A 23,144-nucleotide genomic window follows, 5' to 3' on the forward strand; every position below is an offset into this window, starting at 1 on the left:
CTAAACCACAAACTCCTTGTGGCATATGGGCAACTTAAAATTTGTTCAAGTTGGTCACAGAAATTAGGATATGTAATATTAGTTGATGATTATTATTAATATGGATCAACTCACCTGGTAACATATGTTTAACTATATCTGTAGGTAATGGTAGAGTTATTAACCAGGTATGATAAGTACCCTTTATCTCTAAGCTATTAACATTTTGTATTAAACACAAAATAATCAAACATAATAACACAAACTTCAACATTTTAACAATACTTATCTTTATATCTACATGTATGTCAGGCATTTACAAGGAGTAACCTACTACTGGTAGTCATGAATAAGATTAGAACAACCTTTCAACTTTGACCTATATATAATCATTTAGCTATATGTAAATAATGTATTATTATCATTTATATATGTACACCAGACATGTATAACAATAACAGTGTTTTTAACAGTTAAGAATAAAGTATATTTGGTGGTAGTTTTTGCCTTGGGCATTATTTTGTCCCCTACCATTCAGGATAGGCCACTATTAATATGCCTATATGGGCACAGATCCAGAGTAGAGGTTTGGACTATCCCTCCCCCCCCCCCCCCTCACCAAGCTCAATTTAGAGAGTCTGGGGCCAGAAGAAGTTGGAAATTGCCTCTTGCGAATTGTCACTACAACACAATATGACGATCTGATGTGATCAGCATTTTCTGCTTAAAATCTGTAAATATACACTTCCCATCAACAGTGCCATTAATCCTGCCAAAATTTTTGTTGTTTTCTGATTCATGGTTTAAGAGTGCAGTCTTATTGTTTAATCTATGTGTTTTCTAATTTTCATGTATAAAATAACACCATTAATTACCATTAGATACAGAATGATACTGATGATCCATCACTACTTAACGCATATGTTTATTTCATATAGTAAAGGGAAGAAATTCCCACTAAACCACTCCATAGTCATAGACTATGGAAAGATTGCAAAATCTTATTCTAATACACAAGATCCAGTTTCGACTTCTCCAACTTGTCTGTGATATTGTGGCAGCAGATGTTAAGCGATGTACTACTAATACTACAGAACAATGAGGATTTTTTATTATGTAGATTCAACAAACATATTCATATTATACTTAATTTAAAAAATATAAACACAGCTGTTATACAAATAAAAAAAGAAATTCAACTGAAACTTTTCACAATGATAAATGAATATTGATAACTACTAGAGATATCTACACCGAATGTAAATCAACTATATTCTTGTCTGTTTATACATACATGTAGTACCCAAATAATGGTAATAGATTAAAGATATGGATAATTATTGGAACCACATTAATATCTATAAGAAAAGTTATTTCTTGGACGGAATATTTAGTGGATGGACAAAACATTATGTTAAAACAATAAACATACTGTTACAACAACATTTTTATATAAGCTATTAAAGTATATGTTAAAATATTTACATATATAGGCCTGATTATTTATTTAACAAACTGCCAGCAAACGTTTTTACTCCTAAACGACCACAAGGTAATCACAACAAGATCTCAAAATGCTTTGGCCTAACTTCAAGAATATTTTTGTTTACCCCACTGTGTAGAAATATTTCATAGGAACTACAGTCACAAGGTACATCTCATAAATGGTACGCATTCATGCGTCCATAATTTTGTTTTACTGCTGACTGGTTGTTGAATAACCATGATACTTACAGAGCTTTAATAACATGGACCATATAAAACACAATTTCTCGATAAAAGGATTAAAGTTGAAAGCAGATTGCCATTGGGTTAATAAAGTATAGGAGCGAAGACAGGGGTTAGCATTACACAAAATTTTAACCTTGCTTTAAAGTTTGAATCAAAATGTATATATCTAATTCTAAGTAGTTATTTTTGAATACTTCAAATGCACACATAAACATTTGAATATTCCATTGAAATAGTTTTTCAAGGCTATTTGAACCATTTTTTTGGTATTCGTTATTCGATGTCAATTAAAACTAATGGAATGTGATCAGATTTTTTTTTGTATTTCTTACATGACATGATATATTTAATAGTATAATTCAATAAAATCAAATAATATTCAAAAATAAATAAGGAGATATGGAAAATCTATTTATCTGAGATATTCACAATCTCTAGAAATATGAACCAATGCCCAACATTGATCATTTAAACTGAATTGAATACTCGATTACCATTTGTAAAATGACTAAAGTACTTGAATACTGAAATCATCATTCGATGTGACCACTAATTCTTTTTGATTCAAATAGTAAATTTTATGGTTTTAAATTTGCACAGTTAAATTTCCATATAATTTTTAAGCCAAATATTTCAGAATCAAATTCTTTGAGTATAAGTATTTTTGGTTTACATCCCATTAAACATGAAATGGGAAAGAAATAGTATGTTTTATAATAAATCTGACTTGTAGCAAGTCACATTCATTTCAATAGATATTTTTGTTCCATAAAATACATGTAATATAAAGTACGGTCTTGGAGTGGTGAAACTGTAATATTTCAAAACTCATTGTCACTCAAAAAAACCAATATAATAATAAGTGGGGAAAAATCAGATGCCAGGATTATCAACGTCTTCGATAATAGAACAAGAATGATGTCATTATTTAGTGGTCTAAATATGGTATTGTAAATAGTGTTTTATTAACTATTTGTATTGATTTGAATACCGTATATGTAAACATATATTTATAATGTTTTACAGTGAAAACAATTTTTAGAAGAATTATCAACAATAAAATACAATACATGTATATGGAATATAATAATACAAAACAAATTAAACAATATGATGTCTATAATATAATATTAACAAAATAATAATAACACAATGAAATATATAGTCCCATATTTCCTTAAAGTGTTTTGAAAGCTGTAACGTTTTTGGTAACATATATTTCACCAGCAGTTTTAATATGATTTTCTATCAATGGTTATATACTGAGGTTCCCTACAGTCAAGGAAATATTATATCTTTAAATAGGAATGTACAAGATGAATCTTTCAAATTATCTTATTCTCTTTATTTAATCCATTCTGAGCTCCAAATGGAATATCTTTACACCACTTCAAAAAATGTTAACTATTATAAAATGACATTATATAAATATTAATTGACTACCTCAATTCTTACATGTAGCAATTTGTGCTCTACTGCCAATAATATTACCCCAAATCAACAATTTTCACATCCAGTATATCTAAACTTATGATATGTATTATAACAATGCCAAGCATGTCATTTTATGAAGATAAACATTTTCTAATTAAGAATGTTTCCAGGAAGTGTACAGACATTAAAATATAAATAAAATATAACAATCATACTATTAGATTAAATCTAATTTTACATGAGACAAAAAATTCTGTAAGTCAACAAAACGCAGGTCTAGGATTCACACGATCTCAAAAAGTAAATTTCAAGATGTAATGTACAACAAACTGTATTTTTTTCCAATTGTACCAAATGTTTTCTGAGGTTTCAAAAATATGATGCATTAATGGAATGAATGATTTTCCTCCTGGAATTTCTGAATATTTCACAGCTCTTTGTTGGTATGACCAGATTTAAATGAAATAAAATTATATACAGCCTTCTTCTATCAACTACGTCTTTATATTGTGTTTTTCTATGTAGTCATCCAATGTCTTTATAATTTTCTGAAAAATTAAATTACAAATTATATAAATGTGTAATAATCTCATTTTAACGTTTAATATCCAATTGATTTGTGTGCAGTTGCCGTTTTGTTGTGACAAGCATGAGTAGAGTTTACAATAATTTTACCAAGAAAATACTGTTTCATCAAATTTCAACTGTCAATGCACACACAGGACCTCAGTTTGTTATCCTATCCGTATGGCTAGATGGTGTTCCTGGCCAGACTATTTGTGGTCACAAATAGGTATCGTTCATAATTTACAAGTCGTCCAGTAACAAATGTAGTAATCCGAACCCCAAATATATAAACACACCTTTAAATACAATAGCTTTAACAAACACTTTTCTTAGACATCATCATGGTTGATGTTCGACTGGTGTGACAAAAGGAAAATATGGTTGTTTATTTTTCTTTTAATATTTTTTTTTTATCTAAAGTGAGAGTGAGACCATTGAAATTTTGAACCTATGTGGAGCAAATAATGATTTCAGATGTCACTAAAAATGTTTGTTGTTTCCCTTTAATAGTAATTGTACTTACCCGTTTCTCCATAGATATGGCCATTTCGTAGGCTGTTTTACCATACTTAAATATAGAAATACAGAAAGTTATCAGCAAACATTTTTATAACTGGTCACCCTGATTTCAATTTGTATTATTTTTTTCATATTTACATAATCAGGTGATTATGCTCATCTTTGAACTCCATCAATTCACGCATTAACCTAATAAACACCTACACCAAGTTTGAACATTCTAGCTCAATTAGAAGGAGAGTTATTGTGTCCCAAAAAGGAGGGGGACAACCGGACAATAAAATAATTTTTTCATTTCAATGCGAGGAGAACATGGTTCAGTCTACTACCCTTTGACTTCCAAATGCCAAGGGACTTTTGACATACACTATCAATCTGCAAATGACAGGGCAGGATTTCATGATTTTTGTCCCATATGAATGACTAGACATAATTTCCTTTTTGGTACGGGGACACATGGGTGCTGAAAACAATAGAAATGCCCTTCACAGTTGTGTGCAAAATCCTTTAGAACAAATTAATTACATGGTATAAAATCCTAAAGCCGCTGATGGTCATTTGCAGAATTTTGAATCCTTTACCAATTACAATATTGTGAAAGTCTAAAAGGAATATCAGTCCAACATAATGGTTCAATTCAATTCCATTCAGTTTACAAAGATTTGACAAATTGAAAATTTAACAACATTCGGTATACTCTGCAGATGATATAGACTATAAGTGTTGGATAAAATCTTTTGATGGGCCTCTTTTTAATCCAATAGAATCCAAGCCGGGAGATTATCTACTGTTGATATTTTGGGGTTTTTTTCTTACTTAAAATAGATAAAAACTGCCCTGCTAGTGTTTTAAGGGAGTGGTGCCGTTTCCCCTCCCATTTTTTACAAACTTACGTAAATTAAGAGTTAATTTGAGTATGGATTAACCAACGAAAAATTAGATATTGTCTGAAAACTGCACGATAACAATCATGGACTTGCAAGGCATTCTCATATTCTGTAATCCTGTACTATTACTTATTATTTATCTTATATAATGACAATACCTCATATTCTGTAATCCTGTACTATTACTTATCTTATATAATGACAATACCTCATATTCTGTAATCCTGTACTATTAATTATTATTTATCTTATATAATGACAATACTTACTATTGTCAAATCATCTACATTGACAAAAAAAAACCATGTTTATTTTCATTCATTCAATCATTCATTTCAAATACCAAAGAACAATCATATTTTATGATATGATATAAATCAATAATCGATTGTTCGAAGATCTTTATCATATATCTCAGTAATATCACGACCCATTAAAAACACATCAACATGAACCACAAGTAGACAATCACAGGTGATAATTACCTGTTTATACCTTTTTACCTGACCACAGGTAATCACCCATAAACTGTTTTTCTCATTTATCCGTTTTCCCATAGAGTAAGACATTGAGATAGTATTATTTTTATTATGGCAGTAAATCACAGAGGTTGTCAATATCTCTGATTTAACTTAGAAGAGTATAACAATCAATAGTGATAAACTGTTCAATAGGTCTTTGTCTTTTAATGGTTTTATATATAGAAGATCAGTATTCATGCCTCCATGAATGTTTTCTGTAATTCGGTTGTGGAATGGAATGGTGTAATGCAGTTTTGGAATGAAATGGGGTTTAACACAATACTTCATTTGTTTTAAGACAAACCATGGACCTTATAATACAACCCATGGACCTTATAATATTATAAGGTCCATGGACAAACATACACAAAGTTATGCACATTAAAGAGAATTTTATCTTGACAGTATTTCCACTTAAACTCACTGTCAAAGGTACTTTCACATGCACAACAAATTGTGTACACAAGGAAGGACCTCAGTTTTTCATACCCCCCATAAAGGGCTCTTCTACTGAGCCCAGTACCCTGATGGTGCAACTACCTGGTATCATCTCCTGTTAGTGTAACCAGAGATTCATTACTTATTGATGATAGTAGTCAGTATAAATCAATATGACTGAAATATGATTCCATATCACGGTTTGACTTAGAGAAATTAACCCTAACAGTGAAATGGTAGACCTGTATAATATTCAACATCAATTAAAAGAATAGACTCAATGAAAGGTTAATGCAAAAACTAAATGGTTTGGTTATTGAAAAGCAGTCTAGCAGGGAATTAAATAGAGAAATAGATCAATTTTAAACCATCATAATAGTCACCCTCCCTTTGCCAACCCCGACCTTCTTTTGACTTTTCCAGGCTTTTTAATGTTTCAGGTATTACTCTACTTGATCATATCATTGTTACTCCTTGATATAATATAAACATGATTATTGATCTCTCCATTAACAACGACTCCTCTTAACATCTGCAATAAATATCTCTGATAGATCAAATACCAATCAAACTACAATCAGTTCAGAAGAATTGACATCTTTTTAATGCTTATTCATAAAAAGAACAAAATATCTCAAAAAAAATGTACACCAACATAATTCCCTTGTACTCCTGCTAATATATTCAAGTAATATGTTGATTGATGTATTTCAATAGATTAAAAATTAAATTTTTTGCCTTTTTTAAAACTTTTTAATGAGATCAAATTGCTATAGATTGAGTCAACAGAACCATCTTATATTATAACATATATAGGCCTACATCAACACTGACAACTCATGCATTTTTCATATAGCATTTTAAATGCAAAAAAAATTCAATTTCCATTTGTCTAAAATGATATTCTAATACATAATTCACTATCTTAATATAAAATTGGATAAATAAGAGGAGACTGTATAATTTGCAATACAAGAATATTGAGTTCTTTCTCTAACATAATTTAAAATTGTTTAGAAATATCTTACCTGTTAGTTAAGATATTATAGTATAATAGAAAAGTGTATTACACAATCTACTGTTACATATAATCTGGTATTAACCCCTTGTAAATCTGTCTACTGGGGACATGGGAAAGCAATGTCTAAACACAATACTTCAGTTATTCTGAGATCTGACAATGGTAATAATTTACTTTTTTTTTATAAAGTGAATGAAAATAAGTTTATTCAGACAACCAAATTCCTCTTACCCTTCAGAGAATCCAAATGAAGTTGTTGTTTTTTTCAGTGATCTACTAAAGTATATATGCAAGAGCTAGATCAGACAGTAGATATCTATATATGTAGACATGTTACTTTTGATAAATACTAAAACAAATTCTCTTTAGGTTCCATTGATTATATATCAAATTAAATTATCATCTATTATATTTAATTTTATCGAAAACAGAAAGACAAAATACATATTATAAAATACATTAATAAATAAGCCAACTAGTTTTTCTAAAAAAAATAATTTTTTAATATGTAAAGCATATTATAATTATATCATCGTCTGCTAGATCATAATACTAGAGCCTTATTTCTAATATCAAAAGTGTCTTATATGTAAGCAGTTTAATGTGGCATTACAGCCAATTAATTATATAAGAACAAATTGAATCAAAACTAATCCACTACAATATGAGCTTTTGTTATCAATATATTGTTTTCATATAAGGTTTTTTTCTATTATCTCTTCAGTAAATATATAACAGTTTTTTTCTATTATATCTTTTCAGTAAATACATTAAAGGGCTTGTATATAGTATAAACTTCTGTTGATCAAGATATTGTTTTCATACAAGTTTTTTCTATTATCTATGCAGTAAATTTACATTAACGTTTTGCCTATTATCTCTTTAGTAAATATATTAAAGGACCCACATAAAGTCATGCCTAAGAATTTATCTTTCAGATTGAAAACATAGGTACCGGTACTATTTCATTTGTTATTTTGATGGATTTTTAACAGGTCGCATAATGAAATGCTTTGATTCAGAAAATTCTGTGTAGAAACCATTGGGAGCTCTTATATTTACATGAATTTCCTGTATCATAATTTGTTAGATTATACCAGGTAAGCTGTTTTCAGCAAAAAATATAACTTGCCCATGGTTTGAACATACAGGTAGTTGTTAATCAATAGTTGAAATGAAATGAAACTGGGTTTAACATCCTACTGTTCTGCTCCGACTTAATCAATAGTTAATTATATATATAGGATGTTGAACATCAAAGTACTATATCTTTTTAAGATATTTACCATGTCGACTGATGTTATGAACATTGCTTTAATGGTACTGGGTGAATATCGTACTTGTAGTTCTACTTTGACATAATTTTTGACAACTATATCTTAGAAATGACTGTAAAACATATTACATGTGTGTGTAGCTACATAATTTTACATCCATGGAATATAGTTCTACATGGTATAACTGTTCATGATCAACTGTAAAATATATTACATATGTAGCCATATACAGTACATGGTATAACTGTTCATGATCAACTGTAAAAACATAGTAAATATAGCTATATATAGTTCTACATGGTATAATTGTTCAACTGTAAAATATATTACATATAGCTACATGGTATAATTGTTCAACTGTAAAATATAGTACATATAGCTATAACTGTTCAATTGTAAAATATATTACATGTAGTATATAGTTCTACATGTGTGTGTTTTATCTGATAAATCAATGTCAGATTTCTGATCTACCTTACCTTAGCGTAAAAAGAATTACTTTATCAAAAGATTTTAAGTTAAGCCTTTTATAATCAAATAAATTCAGTCCATCATAAAATAGAACCTGGTTACAAATCCAAACATAAACATATCATTTCATAAAATGCTCATCTTGTAGCCTATAATAAATATCTCAACACACACACACAGAGGTAAATCTTTGTTTTTATCTCAGAGATTTAATCAAAGATGAATCAGCAAACAGAAAAAACCCAGTTTGCCTAAAAAGTAATAAGGAAATTGCCAGCAAGTCTTACAGGGGTGGACGACATTGTTAAATTACTATTGACACATTAAATGTGATCAGTGAAATAGCATTTAAGAAACTAACCATTTTTAACTTAAAAGATAAGAAGACTTTTCAATGTTTTCTGTTCTGTTTCCATTTCAAAATCAAGGTTTTCAGTATAAACCCCATATATGTCAATTCAGTAGTTTGAAATGTTGACCATGTCTAGTGAATAAAATATAAACTAACCTCATTTTTCACTCCTATATCAGCCCGTCTTTGTAATAATAGTTCTAATAAGGCGTTGTTTCCATTAATTATTGCAATCATCAGCGTTGTCTTTCCATCCCTATCTTGAGCATTGATATCGGCACCATTCATTAATAAAGTTAATCCTGTATCTCGATTCCCTCCTACTGAAGCTGAAAACAGATTAATCAAATGCAACCAGTTATATCTTTTTTAAAATGTCATAGTAGAAGCAAAAAAATGCAATACTCAAAATACCAAAAATAAAGGGTATGGCAACTAACTAAGGTTTTCCAAATTCATTAAAAACATTATGTGGGATGACATAAAATGTTGAGATGCCCTCAGGTATCTTTAGTTGTGCTTATCTCTAAAGTAGCAAGCGTAGTGAAAAAGTCTGGTAACTTACCACATCTTAATAAAGGAGTCCAACCAGAGTTATTGTCCTTGATATTGATGTCGCCACCGTCAGATACTATCCACTCTAATAGTTTTGTGTTACCACCATCAACTGCCCAGTGTACAGCTGTAGAGCCACCTTTGTCAAAGTCTGTATACCTAGCACCATGTGATCGCAATAACTGTACAACTTCTAATTTACCAGCAAAACACGCTAACATTAATCTGTAATAAAAGAAAAAACTAAAATGCTCTAACATTCTTGAAACACTCGATCACGAGCAGCAAAGTCATCCATGCCTGTAACAACAAGATTATTATCAACAAATTCTGCTGCTTAATTTAATTAAATCCATCCAAATTTTAAAATGTAACATCTTCATAGAACTTTGAGATAATTCCAGTAGAGATAAATTTGATAGAATTCACATAAAACTCAGTTTTATATAGCATTCACAAACTCAGCAAGCAAACAACTCATTTATCTGTGATAGGGTTCCTCATTGAACCAAGTCCTGTTCCGATTTGTCAGGGGTTGTGTCTGTGGGGTTGACAAAAAAATTGTTGCATATTATCGTTTGGATGGGAAAAAGGGAACCCTAGACAGTTAGAATTCAGTATCCGAGCAATGCTATCCTCTCTAACACTAGCATTGGACATTGAATATTCAAACTTACGGTGTTTTACCAGCATCATTCTGTGAGTGAACATCAGCACCATTTTCTATCAAAACTTCAACAACACTAAAATCAAAATAATAAACATTACATTGTTATTATGGGCCCCTTATGATCCACAGAAATAAAGAAGAATACTAATAAAAGGTATGAGATCAAAACAGGGAAGGCTTTATGATATCCTAAAGCCAGCATTTTTTTTTCAAAGGCAATTTATTTTGAGGTTGTTTTTAGAATTGTTTGCTGTCCACCAGAATTTTTAGAGTATGGTTATTTAAAGATTACATCATGTACATATCTTAAGGAAGGCCAATTAGAAATATCTTACAAAAATATGTACAGATATCATAAAAGGGAGACATGAAAAGTAGAAATATAATAAATAGGTAAAAAAAACCTATAATAGGTAGATTTAGACTGCATAATGCATCTTTAAGGTTATGCGGATATATCTATTATAAAGTAGAGACATTGAAAGAGATAAGCCTTTCACTTACTCTGTGAAACCTTTTTGTGCTGCTTGCATTAAACCAGAAAAACCAAATTTATCAGGTACATCAATATTAACTTCCCTATAAATATCACAAATAATATCACACTACCAGGTGTCAAATAATTAGCATGTATTATATATGCAATCATTATTTTTAAAGCTCTTTATAGTCAGCTTTGATAAAAGTAATGTACTTGTAACAAGACATAAATTTAATATCTATATGCAATTATCTGATCATTTCAACTAATGCCGATTATTCAGAATTCAGATTATGGAGTGAAAGAATGCTGTTAATTATATTAGTGATTAAAATGTATTGGATGAATGATGTGAAGTTTATTGGGTGGGTGAAGGGTGATCTGTACTAGATGGGTGAAGGGTGATTTGAAGCGCATTGGGTGGGTATTGTAAAGTGTATTGGATGGTGATATGAAATGAATTGGATGGGTGATATGGCTTGTATTGGATGGGTGTTGTGAAGTGTATAGGACGGGTGAAATGAAATGTATTGGATGGGTGATATTGGATGAGTGAAGGGTAATGTGAAGTGAATTGGAACGAGTGATGTAATATAAAGTACTGTACTGGATGAGTGGTGTGATGGGTGATCTGAAGTGTGTTGGGTGGGTGATGTAAAGTGTATTGGATGAGTGAAGGCTAATGTGAAGTGAATCGGAAAGAGTGATGTTATGTAAAGTACTGTACTGGATGAGTGGTGTGATGGGTGATCTGAAGTGTATTGGGTGGGTGATGTAAAGTGTATTGGATGTGTGACATGAAGTGTATTGGATGAGTGAAGGCTAATGGGAAGTGAATTGGAATGAGTGATGTTATGTAAAGTAATGTACTGGATGAGTTGTGTGATGGTGATCTGAAGCGTATTGGGTGGGTGATGTAAAGTGTATTGGATGGGTAATGTCAAGAACTGAATTGATGAGTTTGTGATGTGTAGTGTATTGAATGGGTAATTTTATTTGTATTGGGAGTACCTTATTGACTGGTTCATTGGATGGGTGATCAGTTCTACCTGTACTGAATAACTGTTGCGGATGATTGAGTTATGTATGTTATGATTATTAAGTTCTTACCCTGTATCTATAATTTTCTGTAAACCAGGTACATCATGTAATAATATTGCTCTATGTAAATGTTCACCATTTAATGGTTCTTCTGTGATAAATAAACATCAACAATCAGTTATAACATATTGTTATGGAAATAACACATCTCTATATTAAAGTAACGATGCATAACTTCCATTTTTTAAAAAAAATATCTAATGTCTCACATAACAGCTTAATTCAAATACAAACACTAGATAATATCCCAGCTTGGGTTCAATAGGATTAAAAGCTGGCCCAGCAATTTGGTTCACGATAAATAAAGATGGTGGCAGCATAGATCGATAGCATTTTCGATTCATCAGATCTTTGTAAAAACGGAACTGAATTAACCCAATTTTCGACTGATATTCCTCAATCTAATTAAAACACAGATCCTATATCGTTTTGTTTTTATAGTTCAAAATTTCATTTTACTTGTCTTTACTACACTAGGACATAGGATCTGGAAAAGTTGTATAACCTGCATTCTGGATGACGTGAGGGATTAGTCAATGAAACGGTCTGTTATGGCGAGTTTTTAGCGTGAGGTGCACGGAACTGTGGATAAACCACTAGAAACGTCAACGAATGATTGATTAATCAATGTCTGACGTCATAAGTTCAAAAGCCGTGCGTATGACACCTTACGCGACCTTCCACTACAACCGGTCAGATCTTCATGTAGTGTTGACCATCAAAAGTATAAAAAAACAAAGCAAAATATAGATCTGTATTTTAATCAGAGGTTTAATTTCCACTTGACACAAACTAGGTCATTTTGGGACTAACATATGGTTGAATTTGCTTGCGCGTAGGGGAGGAAACCAGAGGACCCGGATAAAACCCACGAGTTTGGACAGGTGACCCTACTGACTCAATGGCAGACCTTATGATACAGCGCGCACGTGCTAACCATTCGGCTATCCATCCCCCCCCCACCCCCCCGTCAATATTTTTAGTAAAATGGTCATCATTGGTCAGATTTGTTATCATATGTTAATCATTTTTCTACCATTTCCAATTTACAGCTGATTGAATATTCTAAAATTGTATTCTAGTTGTATAGCTATTGTTAGAATAGGGAAATAGGTGTACTATGTCCTTTAATGTAGTGTAGGTAGTTTTTATTATGTTGATTTTGCTATATCTTGCCCAGTAGGTGCAGCAAGTGTTAACTCCTATTTTTATTTAGATTTTAGAATTCCTTGAAGCAAACAACTAAAGTTCTAAAAAACAAAAACATCTGAGATTTTCGCTACAGATGAATGGAAATATGGTTCTTCTTTGTAGAAATAAAAGTGATATAAAGGTGCAATGTGGTCGCAATGGCTGCAATGTGGTCACAATGTGCTAGCAGGACAATAAACATGTTTCTTAACAATTTTAAATGTCTGAAAACACCATTCTTTAGATAGTAGAATGCAGATGATAAAAATAAAAAATCTAGGACAGATACAATCTTGAGCTTTGATGTCCATGGATAGCAGTGCGTCATCCTTCCGTTGTTAACGGATGATTCTAAGCTAATAAAGATGGTGGAATGAAATCAATAGAAAGTAAACTTTACACGACCAATAACCAATATACTTTTAATAACCAATATTTTTTGCTGTAATCAAGTCTGTGTTTGCCTGTCAGTCTAGAATATTAGGCCTGTAAGTCGTTAAAAGTGCTTACTTGTGGTAGCTACAACAACATGGGGACTCCATTCTCCAATGCCTTTATCATTTAAAAATCGTAATCTATACCGATATGATGTTAGAGGCTCTAATCCTGTTACTGTGTGTCTTTTACCATAACCCCTGCAAATTAAAAATGTATATTATTTGAATCAAAGCATTTGGATTATTATTCAAAGCCTAACTGTATTGCCCTAATCAGTTTTCGTGGTTTTTCTTTATTTCTAACCTATCCAAATTCTGTCCAAATAAAAAAGTCCACAAAAAGTGAGTGACTACCGCCAGCAGAGAGAAAATATCATTTAACGTCCACTAATTTCTGGACTAACATATACTCTTCAAAAAAAGTAGAGGATATTCAGAAACAATACAAAACTGAGGAAATGACCTGCTGTTTTTATTAGAGGTAACCAGTGTATGTTAATAACAGGCCAATTGCCTACACATGAACATAAACAGTTCATATGGGTACTTATCTGACGGCCACATTTCACTCGCAAAGATTTTTGTCTTAATAATGAGTAATTGCTCCACCAATCCTCAGACATTCAGCAATTCGAAGTGGCATGCTCCTAATCAACCGCCAATCCTTGATTTGGGGAAATCTGACCCACTCCTCTTGCAGTGTCATGGCCAATTCTTGCAGTTGTCGTTGACGTCGACAAACACATCTCCCGATCAAATTAAACGTAACACACTAAAGCAAAGATACGCTAAACAGTATATCTTATGCAAAAACCGATAGGAAAGCAAACATGAATAGGATAAACCAGCAAGCGGCAGTTTTCATCAACCCTTCCTTGAAGTGTCAAATTTGACAATGAACCCCTCCCACTTGAATGGCGCTATTGCGTATCGCACATGCAGCTCAGTGGTTTTGTTGGGGCGATAAGTTCTTCATCTGCGAACATCTCTCAAAGCATGTCAAGTGTCCATGACTATTTATCATATCACAACCTGCATAGGTATTTGCATTTCAATATCCCCTACTTTTTTTGAAGAGTATATTATGATACATTTTATTTCAATAATATAACTGGGATGAAACTGGAGGACTGCGAAAAATGCCCAGGCGGCTACACAGGAGACCTACTCCTGTTGTCATATACAAACCTTGGATTGACTCAATCACATGCACAGATAACAGATCTTTTGATCTTATGTACACTATTATACAACCTGGACACCCATTTCTCTGTGCAGTCACAGTTATTAGCTATAATAACCTGTAGTATAAATTACAGATAGAATGTAGAAATAAAGATTAAACTTACGTGTAAATATTCCCCCACGCATTATGTTTGTCTTGTTCTTGTAAACATGATCGAAGTTTTCCATCAGCTTTTGGTATAGATGCAACCGCCTGTGATAATGCTTCATCCCAATACAACTCTATACTAAAATGTGTTACTTTGCCAACAATGGGAGGTGGTGGTTTGGGTAAGGCTAAAAAAACATAAGATGACAAATTATTAAATGCTAAATTGTATAAAGTGGTCGTTTTGGTGGTGGTGGTGGAGAGGTGACAGGGCACAATTTTAAGAATTATTTAAAAAGGGCGTGAAAGGGGTGGCCGGGGTAGAATAAGTGTCACAATAGATTCCCTCCATTGAATACGCATCCAACCAGTCTTCCCCATCTAAATATGTCACTGGATGCATGTACATTTCAGTTAACTAAATACTACCAAATATAATTTCTGTTTTGTTTTAATGCACATAGAAGATTTCTTTCTCATTTTTAATAATTAAGTAAACAAACTACAACTCCTTTAAATCTTAATTAATACTTTGTTTCTTAACCTGAAATGAATATTATGTATGGTGCTAGAGTGGTTATCTTTATAATAATAATACCCCTTAAAACTTGACGGCCTTCACAGGTAAATGCAAAATTGTATGTTTCCAAAATTATACAATTGTATGTTCTGAACAAAACAAAATAATCTTACCATTTGCAATGTTTTTTTTAATACTATTCTTGGACTGTTTGTTGTATCTAGTAGAAGGACGATAAAATTTAGTAAATTCTACCCCATAGATACACATATCAACCTCTGTAGGACCTGTTGTATCTCCTGATCGTCTGACATTAATCCTTGGTGTTACTAATAGAGCCATTTTTAACTGATATTATTTATAACAAAATATTCACTGATTGTGTTATTTCCTAGTTTATACCTGGGTAATTTCAATTAAATAGACACAGAATAAACGTGAATTAAATTGTCACACAGCTGAACTCCAGGACAATAATTATCTTATCAAGACACCAAACATCATCATCACCAAATATTGTCATCATATTACAAATCAGAAGTGGTATCTAGTGTTCTAGAAAGTGTAAGCATATAAAATCAACAACTCTATAACATACAAACGAGTCCTGTTCTTTATCCTTAGTCAGTGGCTAGTCCTATTAAGTTATACAGAAACTCTCAAGTTCTAGATCTAGATTAGAAATCGTTGTTTTAAACTACATACATGAACGCAATGTTTGTCAACATCCTTGACAACACAGCTGGTGGGATAATAGATAAGGGTCACTACACCTTTTTTATACCTCTCCTTGCTTATCATGAATACAAAATCTTTTAAAGATATTCCCTTTTGATCCTTAGAAGCAAAATACAGAATGTTTATTTTTAAAGCTGAAGAGACGATTAAAAATTGGCACACATTTACAAGACTTTATATTTTAATTCTTAGATGTAGTTCTATCAGAAAATATTTTGATTCGTAAAACAGTTGAATGTAAGGTCCTGGATATTTCTAAATAAAGTTCAAGTAATAATCATGTACTCAATCCCATCACTAAATACACAACACACTGTAGACCCAGTCAAAGCTAGGTAATCAACTAATCGTAAGAGGAGCCTACAAAACATCTGACCAGAAATCGGTACAATAATGACATCATTATACTAAGTGGATCTATTCTGATGAAATATCTTGGGTGACAAAATACAAGTTCAGGAGAGATTAAATAAATACATAATAATAATCCTGTTGTAATAGTAATGAAGGTTAAATTGGACCTAGAGTTATCAGCTTACTGCGTTATATCATAACTATGTTAAACCCTGCATAAAGTCATGGTAGATTGATATTATAAAACCCCTTTCTGTTTAACCATACATTACGCAAGAGCTTAAATCTGCCTATTGCAGGTCTTTCTTTAGGCCTGAAATGTTATCTAAATTATTAATTAGACATTAATTAACTTATCCAGACCACAATCAACTCTCGATGTCATGACTAGCCTGCGATGTTTATTGCATTAGGTTCCGATTTGCTGTTCGACTTCCATTCATGATTTAATCATGAAATGGATAATCAAGATTATGTTTTTTATTGTACTGATTTTAGTAATGATGATCGAGGCTAGGTCGAAAATTCAATTGCTAAAATCTTGGTTTGGAGTGGATCAATTTGACTGAAATTTTCAGCAAATTCCCTTTACATTATCTAGTTTTTAACTATTATAGTGAGAACTGCCAGCTCTTTATCTAATCTCATTTTATTTATCTTTAATTATCGTAATATTCTATTTGGCTGCTATCTGTTCTATCAGTAAGATTCTTACCATAAAAAAGAGATGGCCAGGGCCCATAACAGGGTCATTTTGGCACATATCTGGGGTAACTGGAGGTCACTTTTCTAAAACATAGAAACTGAGATTTAACACAACAACATATGGCAAACCAAATAAGTGTACTACCTTCTATTTTTACTGATGTAATAACAATCAGATGAACACGATTTTGACAGGAAATTTTAAGCAAGCAAACAAATGGAAAAACAAAAAACGTGGCCATCAGATGCCAAAATATCAAAAGAAAATTTGTTCATCACAAAAATTTTGGGTGTATTTTTCTCAATGCCCAAAATCAAGTTGAACTGTATTCAAATAAACCATTTTGTGCACACATGGAATCGAACTCATCAAAATTAACTGTAGGCCTATGTGCCAAGCCGTTTTCGCTGCTTAAAATTGCCAGACCTGCTAGTCACTATTACCGCGTGCATGATCATTGGCGGCAGAGCGTGACACTGGTACGCTCATGAATCATCATTGTAGCATTCTACAGGCCCGAACTAGGCCTCGATTACCTACAGGGCCAGGATATCCTGATGGTGAGCCTCAAACAGAAGTGGACGGACAGAATCCGATTCTAATCCTACCCCCACCACTAGGTACCCACATTCAGAAAAGTCACCAGTATTCTTCTATTTTACGATGCCTACGTAATTTGGAGACAATAAAGGCATCATGCATTGTCAACTGTCAAATTTCCATAACAAGAACCTGGCAAACCCCCTCCTGCAAAAATCCTCGGATCCACATCTGTGTTCACTCATGTTTTTTAAGAAAATAATAAACTTTCACAGAAGAAAGATATTAAATAAAGATTTACAATATGTTAGCAAAATATTAAATAAAGATTTATGATATGTTAGCAAAATATTAAATAAAAATTTACAATATGTTAACAAAATATTAAATAAAGATTCATCATATGTTAGTCTCAAAATGACCTAGTTCATACTGGGTGGAGTCACTCTTAAAACAGCATGTTTACACTTCTCAGCACTTGAATGCTGCAACTGAACCATGCAGACTTAAGCTCATTTATATATTGATTATGGAATAGTGCATAACTGATCCTTTTAACACCGTAAGTGATTATTTCACAAGGAGATACAACACTTTTATACAACACTTTTACAACCATGAAATGTTTCTTCACAAATTTGGTTACATACGTAATGGAGGCCAAATCATTCTTCTGAAGTAGATTATCACTCAGACAGATTAATTTCCCTTTAAATCGATGCCTTAGCCAGACAGCCGGAATCATATTAAAAAACAGATTTTATGGATTAGAATTATCTCACAGCAAAGCGAATCAACAGAGTGACCAGAACTTTGTAGACATGCTTAAAATACCCTAGCATGCATACAAGAAGGTACTATCAGAATCTTTGAAGTCTGGTTAGTGTTGATAAGATAAAAAGTGTGTCCAGTCATTCCTGATGATCATAACCTAATGATCATAATGATGGGGCAATATTTTCAGTGCACATAAAAGGTCCTTTCATTATAGATTCTTATGGCAGAAATGCCACTGTTGGTGACAAATTTGTCTTTCAAATAATACACAATTATAAATAACAAAATTAGATCATGACAATAACACATGAGGACATTTCCGTCCAGCTCGGAAAAATTTAATCTTCATTTAGCATCGATTTAATGCAAAAAGTGGACAAAACCTATTTGATTGGTTGTAAAAATTCAAATTCAAATTCTGGTCAGGATTCCTTGCACGTAAAAATACCCTGGTTTGACTTAAGGCGTCCTGTATGTATGTCTGAAGCCAAATTATATTTTTGCAGTACTTTGGTGGGATAAACAATTATACCATATATACTATCTATTTCTGTATAGTGGCATGGTTGAGTTATCAGTACACTTTGAAGTAATAAATTCTATATATGTACGCTATTCTCAATTCAACCCAACAATTTATTCTTGTTTTGTCTAGTAAAAGAATCTGATTTTGGTCATTAGCTATTCTCACCAATATATGTTGAGTTTATCAGGTGATTGAGGTGATTCGTCATTTCTTATTAACTGCTGACAGGTAAACAATCAGATTCAATTACAAATATCAATATTTCACTTGTTTATCTTTACACAATAACAAACGGCTCACAGCTTATTTATATTACAAGACAGGTGTGTAAGGCCAACAAAAATTATTTTGGGTTCAGATCTTTGATATAATTTAGAAGTATATATGAAGCCATTACTTTTTTCAATTCTTTTTTATTTGCTATATTTTGAAGACTCCATATAGCTCATGTTTTCTAGGTTCATGTCTTGGTCATTGACTTAATTAACAATTTTACAAATCTAATTTGGACTCTTGTTTTGGTCTGATTTGCCAGTCTTAACAGACTGGCAGCGAAATAAACTGACGGGAGAATAGAGTGAGTCAATTTACACGACTTAAAATTATAATTTCAGAGAATTTAATACATTTACATTCATTTTCTACATGTAAAAACACTTAATATAAATTATATATTAAAACTAGGATAACGTTAAAATTGTTGCATATTCTAGAAAAAAATATTTTGCTAATCTGAGGTAAATAAATTTGTGAAAAGTTGAATGACTGACAAAACATTGAAGTGGAAGCCCAGCTTGATATTAGATAAATAGGACCAGGGCAGGTGCTTCTTTATAGGCCGAGTGACATGGCTACTATAGAGTGAGTCTTAAACCTAGCATCTTGCACACCGGAAAAAACATTAAATATTTTACATGATGTAATAAGCACTGTGATCACCTATTATTAAATATTCACTGGAGATGTACCAGTCTACTAAAAGCTGTATTAAATATTTATCTTAATTTCTCAGTTTAATCAATAAAATCTCTGGCTGTGATTTTTGATCAATATTATCACATGTCAAATACATGCAGGACGGGAGGCCATAAAAAAATTCTTTTCTGCTCAAATTTAATTAAGGAGCATAACTTCTTACAAAACTGTAACTTTGTCTATACATTCTAACAAGATACTATACATGTAATTTATCGATAATGAAGTTGTCTGTGTTATTATAATTTTTGTAAGAACATAATCTCTAAGAATTTTTCCAACATTGAGCTCACAACCTTTAAAAGCCAAAAATTTAAAGATACTTTCCAAGAAAAGTATTTATCAGGTGTTTATTTCCAATAAAAGTATGGCAATTTTGGTATATATGGAAAGTAGAAACATCAATCTTAGTAGAAAAACACTGGATTCAACGAAAAACACCCATGAAGTGCATACAGAGCAAAAATGTAACGGTGTCCCTAACCGGCAACCCGACGATTAGTGATGTCCGCTCGACTAACGTCAAAGGTAGCACGCGAAGATTACCTAATCTCCCAGCGTTAGTGAGCACTTGATGACATATATGTTGATAAATTTGATGGTGCAACAGTTTCTGAGTTAAAAAACACAGAAAAAACTTGGGCAGTGGATAATCCGAGAATTTATTGGGCTTCGATATTTGTAATAAATAGTTAGCGATTAAAGACAACATCGTCTTGTATATGCAATAAATTCTCCTCCGGCTTTGCACCCGTTCCTAGGTACCGAGAGAGGTAAGTCACGTGACACAAACATGACCTCTTTTGGTCGATTTTTTTATAGCAGGGGTATTCCCTGACAATTACAATGTTTTGAGAAGGATTTGAAGCAAAATTATGATAAATTAATTAGTTTGAAAATGTTTTTAGTCCAAATATATGATCAAATCACTCAGTTTATACGAGGGAATGTATCATTAAATTGAAAGGTCAATCTGCTATTTCCATATTTCAATAGCTTTCTTCTTTATCAGGTTATGAAGAATCCTATCAAATCTGTAAAAGATTCTCTAAGAACTCTAAATGTAAAATTTGAAGAAATATAAAATGTCTGTGTTTAAGAAAAGTTCATCCTAATCTAATGAAACTATCCTGTGACACTTTTTCAAAACAATATTACACATGATCTAGTTTATCAGTTATATAAAGATGAAAATTAATTAACCAGATTAGCCAATTTTCAAACTAGATAAACTGGCTATTATTGGCACTCATGTTTGGCATTTTATTTTCATACTTAAACCTGTATAAACTGACACTTTTCCTTTAAAAATGTGTTATGTAAGATCTAGAGCTGCCATTCTTGCTATAATAGTTCAAAAATAGATAATGAAATATGAATATATCAAAAATTTCATTCAAATTACTTTATTCTGGGCTAAGTAATGGCTGTTTGAAGAAGTACGTAGTGGAGATCGTTTATTGGCTATCCAATGGCCGAGATGTGAACCAATGCCTAAATAACATTTGAAACAGACAAACGTTCTGCATTACACAGATTTAGCTCTTACAATGTACATAATGCATAATTAAAACATGATCTTAAAAAGTGCTTTTATTCAAATGTAATTGCATTTCTAGCCTCATATACCAATCAATCACTGCAACAAATCTACTTTGTTATAATGTGATTAACCTGATAAAATGTCAAACTGCCATATAATATAATATAATCTTGAATTTCGATTTTTCGTGAGCATTATCAATTGCAAGATATAAGTACAATAAAGTCACACACCTGAATAATCAATAGATCATTGATTTCATTAAACAAGACTGATCGCTGTTCGTAATTATTTAAAGATACCTTCCCGCGTACAAACTGGATGATTTGATGATAAATTTAGACTAAAACATATTCAAACTAATTAATCTATCAAAATTTTGCTTCAAATCTTTTTTAAAACATCATTTTCGCCAGGGAATACCCCTGCCATAGAAAATCTATTTAAAGACGTCATGTTTGTGTCACGTGAGAGAGGAGAATACATTGCATACACAAGATGATGTTGTCTTTAATCACTACCTATTTATCATAAATATCAAATCATCCACTGCCCATGACTTTTTCCGCGGTTTTTATCTCATAAACTGTTGTACGTTTAAGCTCTTCATCTAGTCTATCAACATGTACATCAAGCCCTCAATAACGCTGAGAAATCATACAACCTTCAAGTGCAATCTTTGACATCACGCAAGCAGACATTCCTAATCGTCAGGCTGTCGATTAGGGAAACCCTTAAATGGGTGTTTTTTTTAGAGAATCCAGTATTTTTCAAGTAAGTTTGAATGTTTCTACTTTCCATATATACCAAAACTGCCATACTTTTATCGGAAATAACCACCCGATAAATACTTTTCTGGGAAAGTATCTTTAAAGCCTTTAATTCTCCACAGAAAATACTTGTCTGACGTCAAATTCACAAACTTGATTCGTTAATATGAAATATTGATTTAAAAATTAAAGAGATAACATTCCTAAACAAATTCCAACAAAGAAATTCAAATTGATAAAATCTGATACTCGCCACTCATAGATTTCTAGTTTTAACATAAATTCAAACTTATACATGTAAGCCTATACTAATCCAAAAATCTTGTGAATAACTTAAGTTTTTTTTATAAAGTTTATTTGTTTGTAATTCAATGACAATTAAAGCCCTCAATAAATAATATATTTGTCAAAATACCAGTAAATCCTTTCAATAGTCATCAATTACTGGGTATCTAGATTACATTCATTAAAGATGCATTGTGTAAAACAAGCCAACAGTGAGGCTGATGTCTCCCGCTGAAATCCCGAAATAAATATCGAGCAATCAAACTGATTATCAACTATACACTGAGTTTCATCAATCTCTATCAGATAGAATCAAAGTCAAAGAAATTGCTTAGTTCTGCTTATAGCTCTAGCTGGAAAAGTTAATCATTGAATTAAGTCAAGACATTCACCTAATGAACATCTACAACAAATTGAAACATTCTATCTCAATTAAAAGCAAATT

General features: G+C 31.8%; 1 protein-coding gene across 3 annotated transcripts in view; it reads right to left on the reverse strand.

Moving 5' to 3' along the window:
* The window catches only part of LOC126816328 (fibronectin type 3 and ankyrin repeat domains 1 protein), a 36,134-nt gene that overhangs the window by 1,471 nt on the left and 11,519 nt on the right, over positions 1 to 23,144 (reverse strand). For 2 of the 3 annotated variants that reach the window (XM_050542756.2, XM_050542755.2), the window contains exons 2-10: positions 14,982 to 15,153; positions 13,706 to 13,830; positions 12,014 to 12,095; positions 10,927 to 11,001; positions 10,430 to 10,495; positions 9,763 to 9,977; positions 9,354 to 9,526; positions 4,235 to 4,279; positions 115 to 3,692 (exon numbers count right to left, since the gene is read on the reverse strand). In XM_050542756.2, coding sequence (XP_050398713.1) covers positions 3,639 to 3,692; positions 4,235 to 4,279; positions 9,354 to 9,526; positions 9,763 to 9,977; positions 10,430 to 10,495; positions 10,927 to 11,001; positions 12,014 to 12,095; positions 13,706 to 13,830; positions 14,982 to 15,153 — 1,007 coding nt within the window. In that variant the 3' untranslated portion in view covers positions 115 to 3,638. Of the gene's footprint in view, positions 1 to 114; positions 3,693 to 4,234; positions 4,280 to 9,353; positions 9,527 to 9,762; positions 9,978 to 10,429; positions 10,496 to 10,926; positions 11,002 to 12,013; positions 12,096 to 13,705; positions 13,831 to 14,981; positions 15,154 to 15,658; positions 16,100 to 23,144 lie in introns of those variants that run through there. The other variant, XM_050542754.2, reaches the window with a different exon arrangement.

The sequence above is a fragment of the Patella vulgata genome, chromosome 3 (assembly GCF_932274485.2).
Source record: "Patella vulgata chromosome 3, xgPatVulg1.2, whole genome shotgun sequence".
NCBI classification, from domain to species: Eukaryota; Metazoa; Mollusca; class Gastropoda; family Patellidae; genus Patella; species Patella vulgata.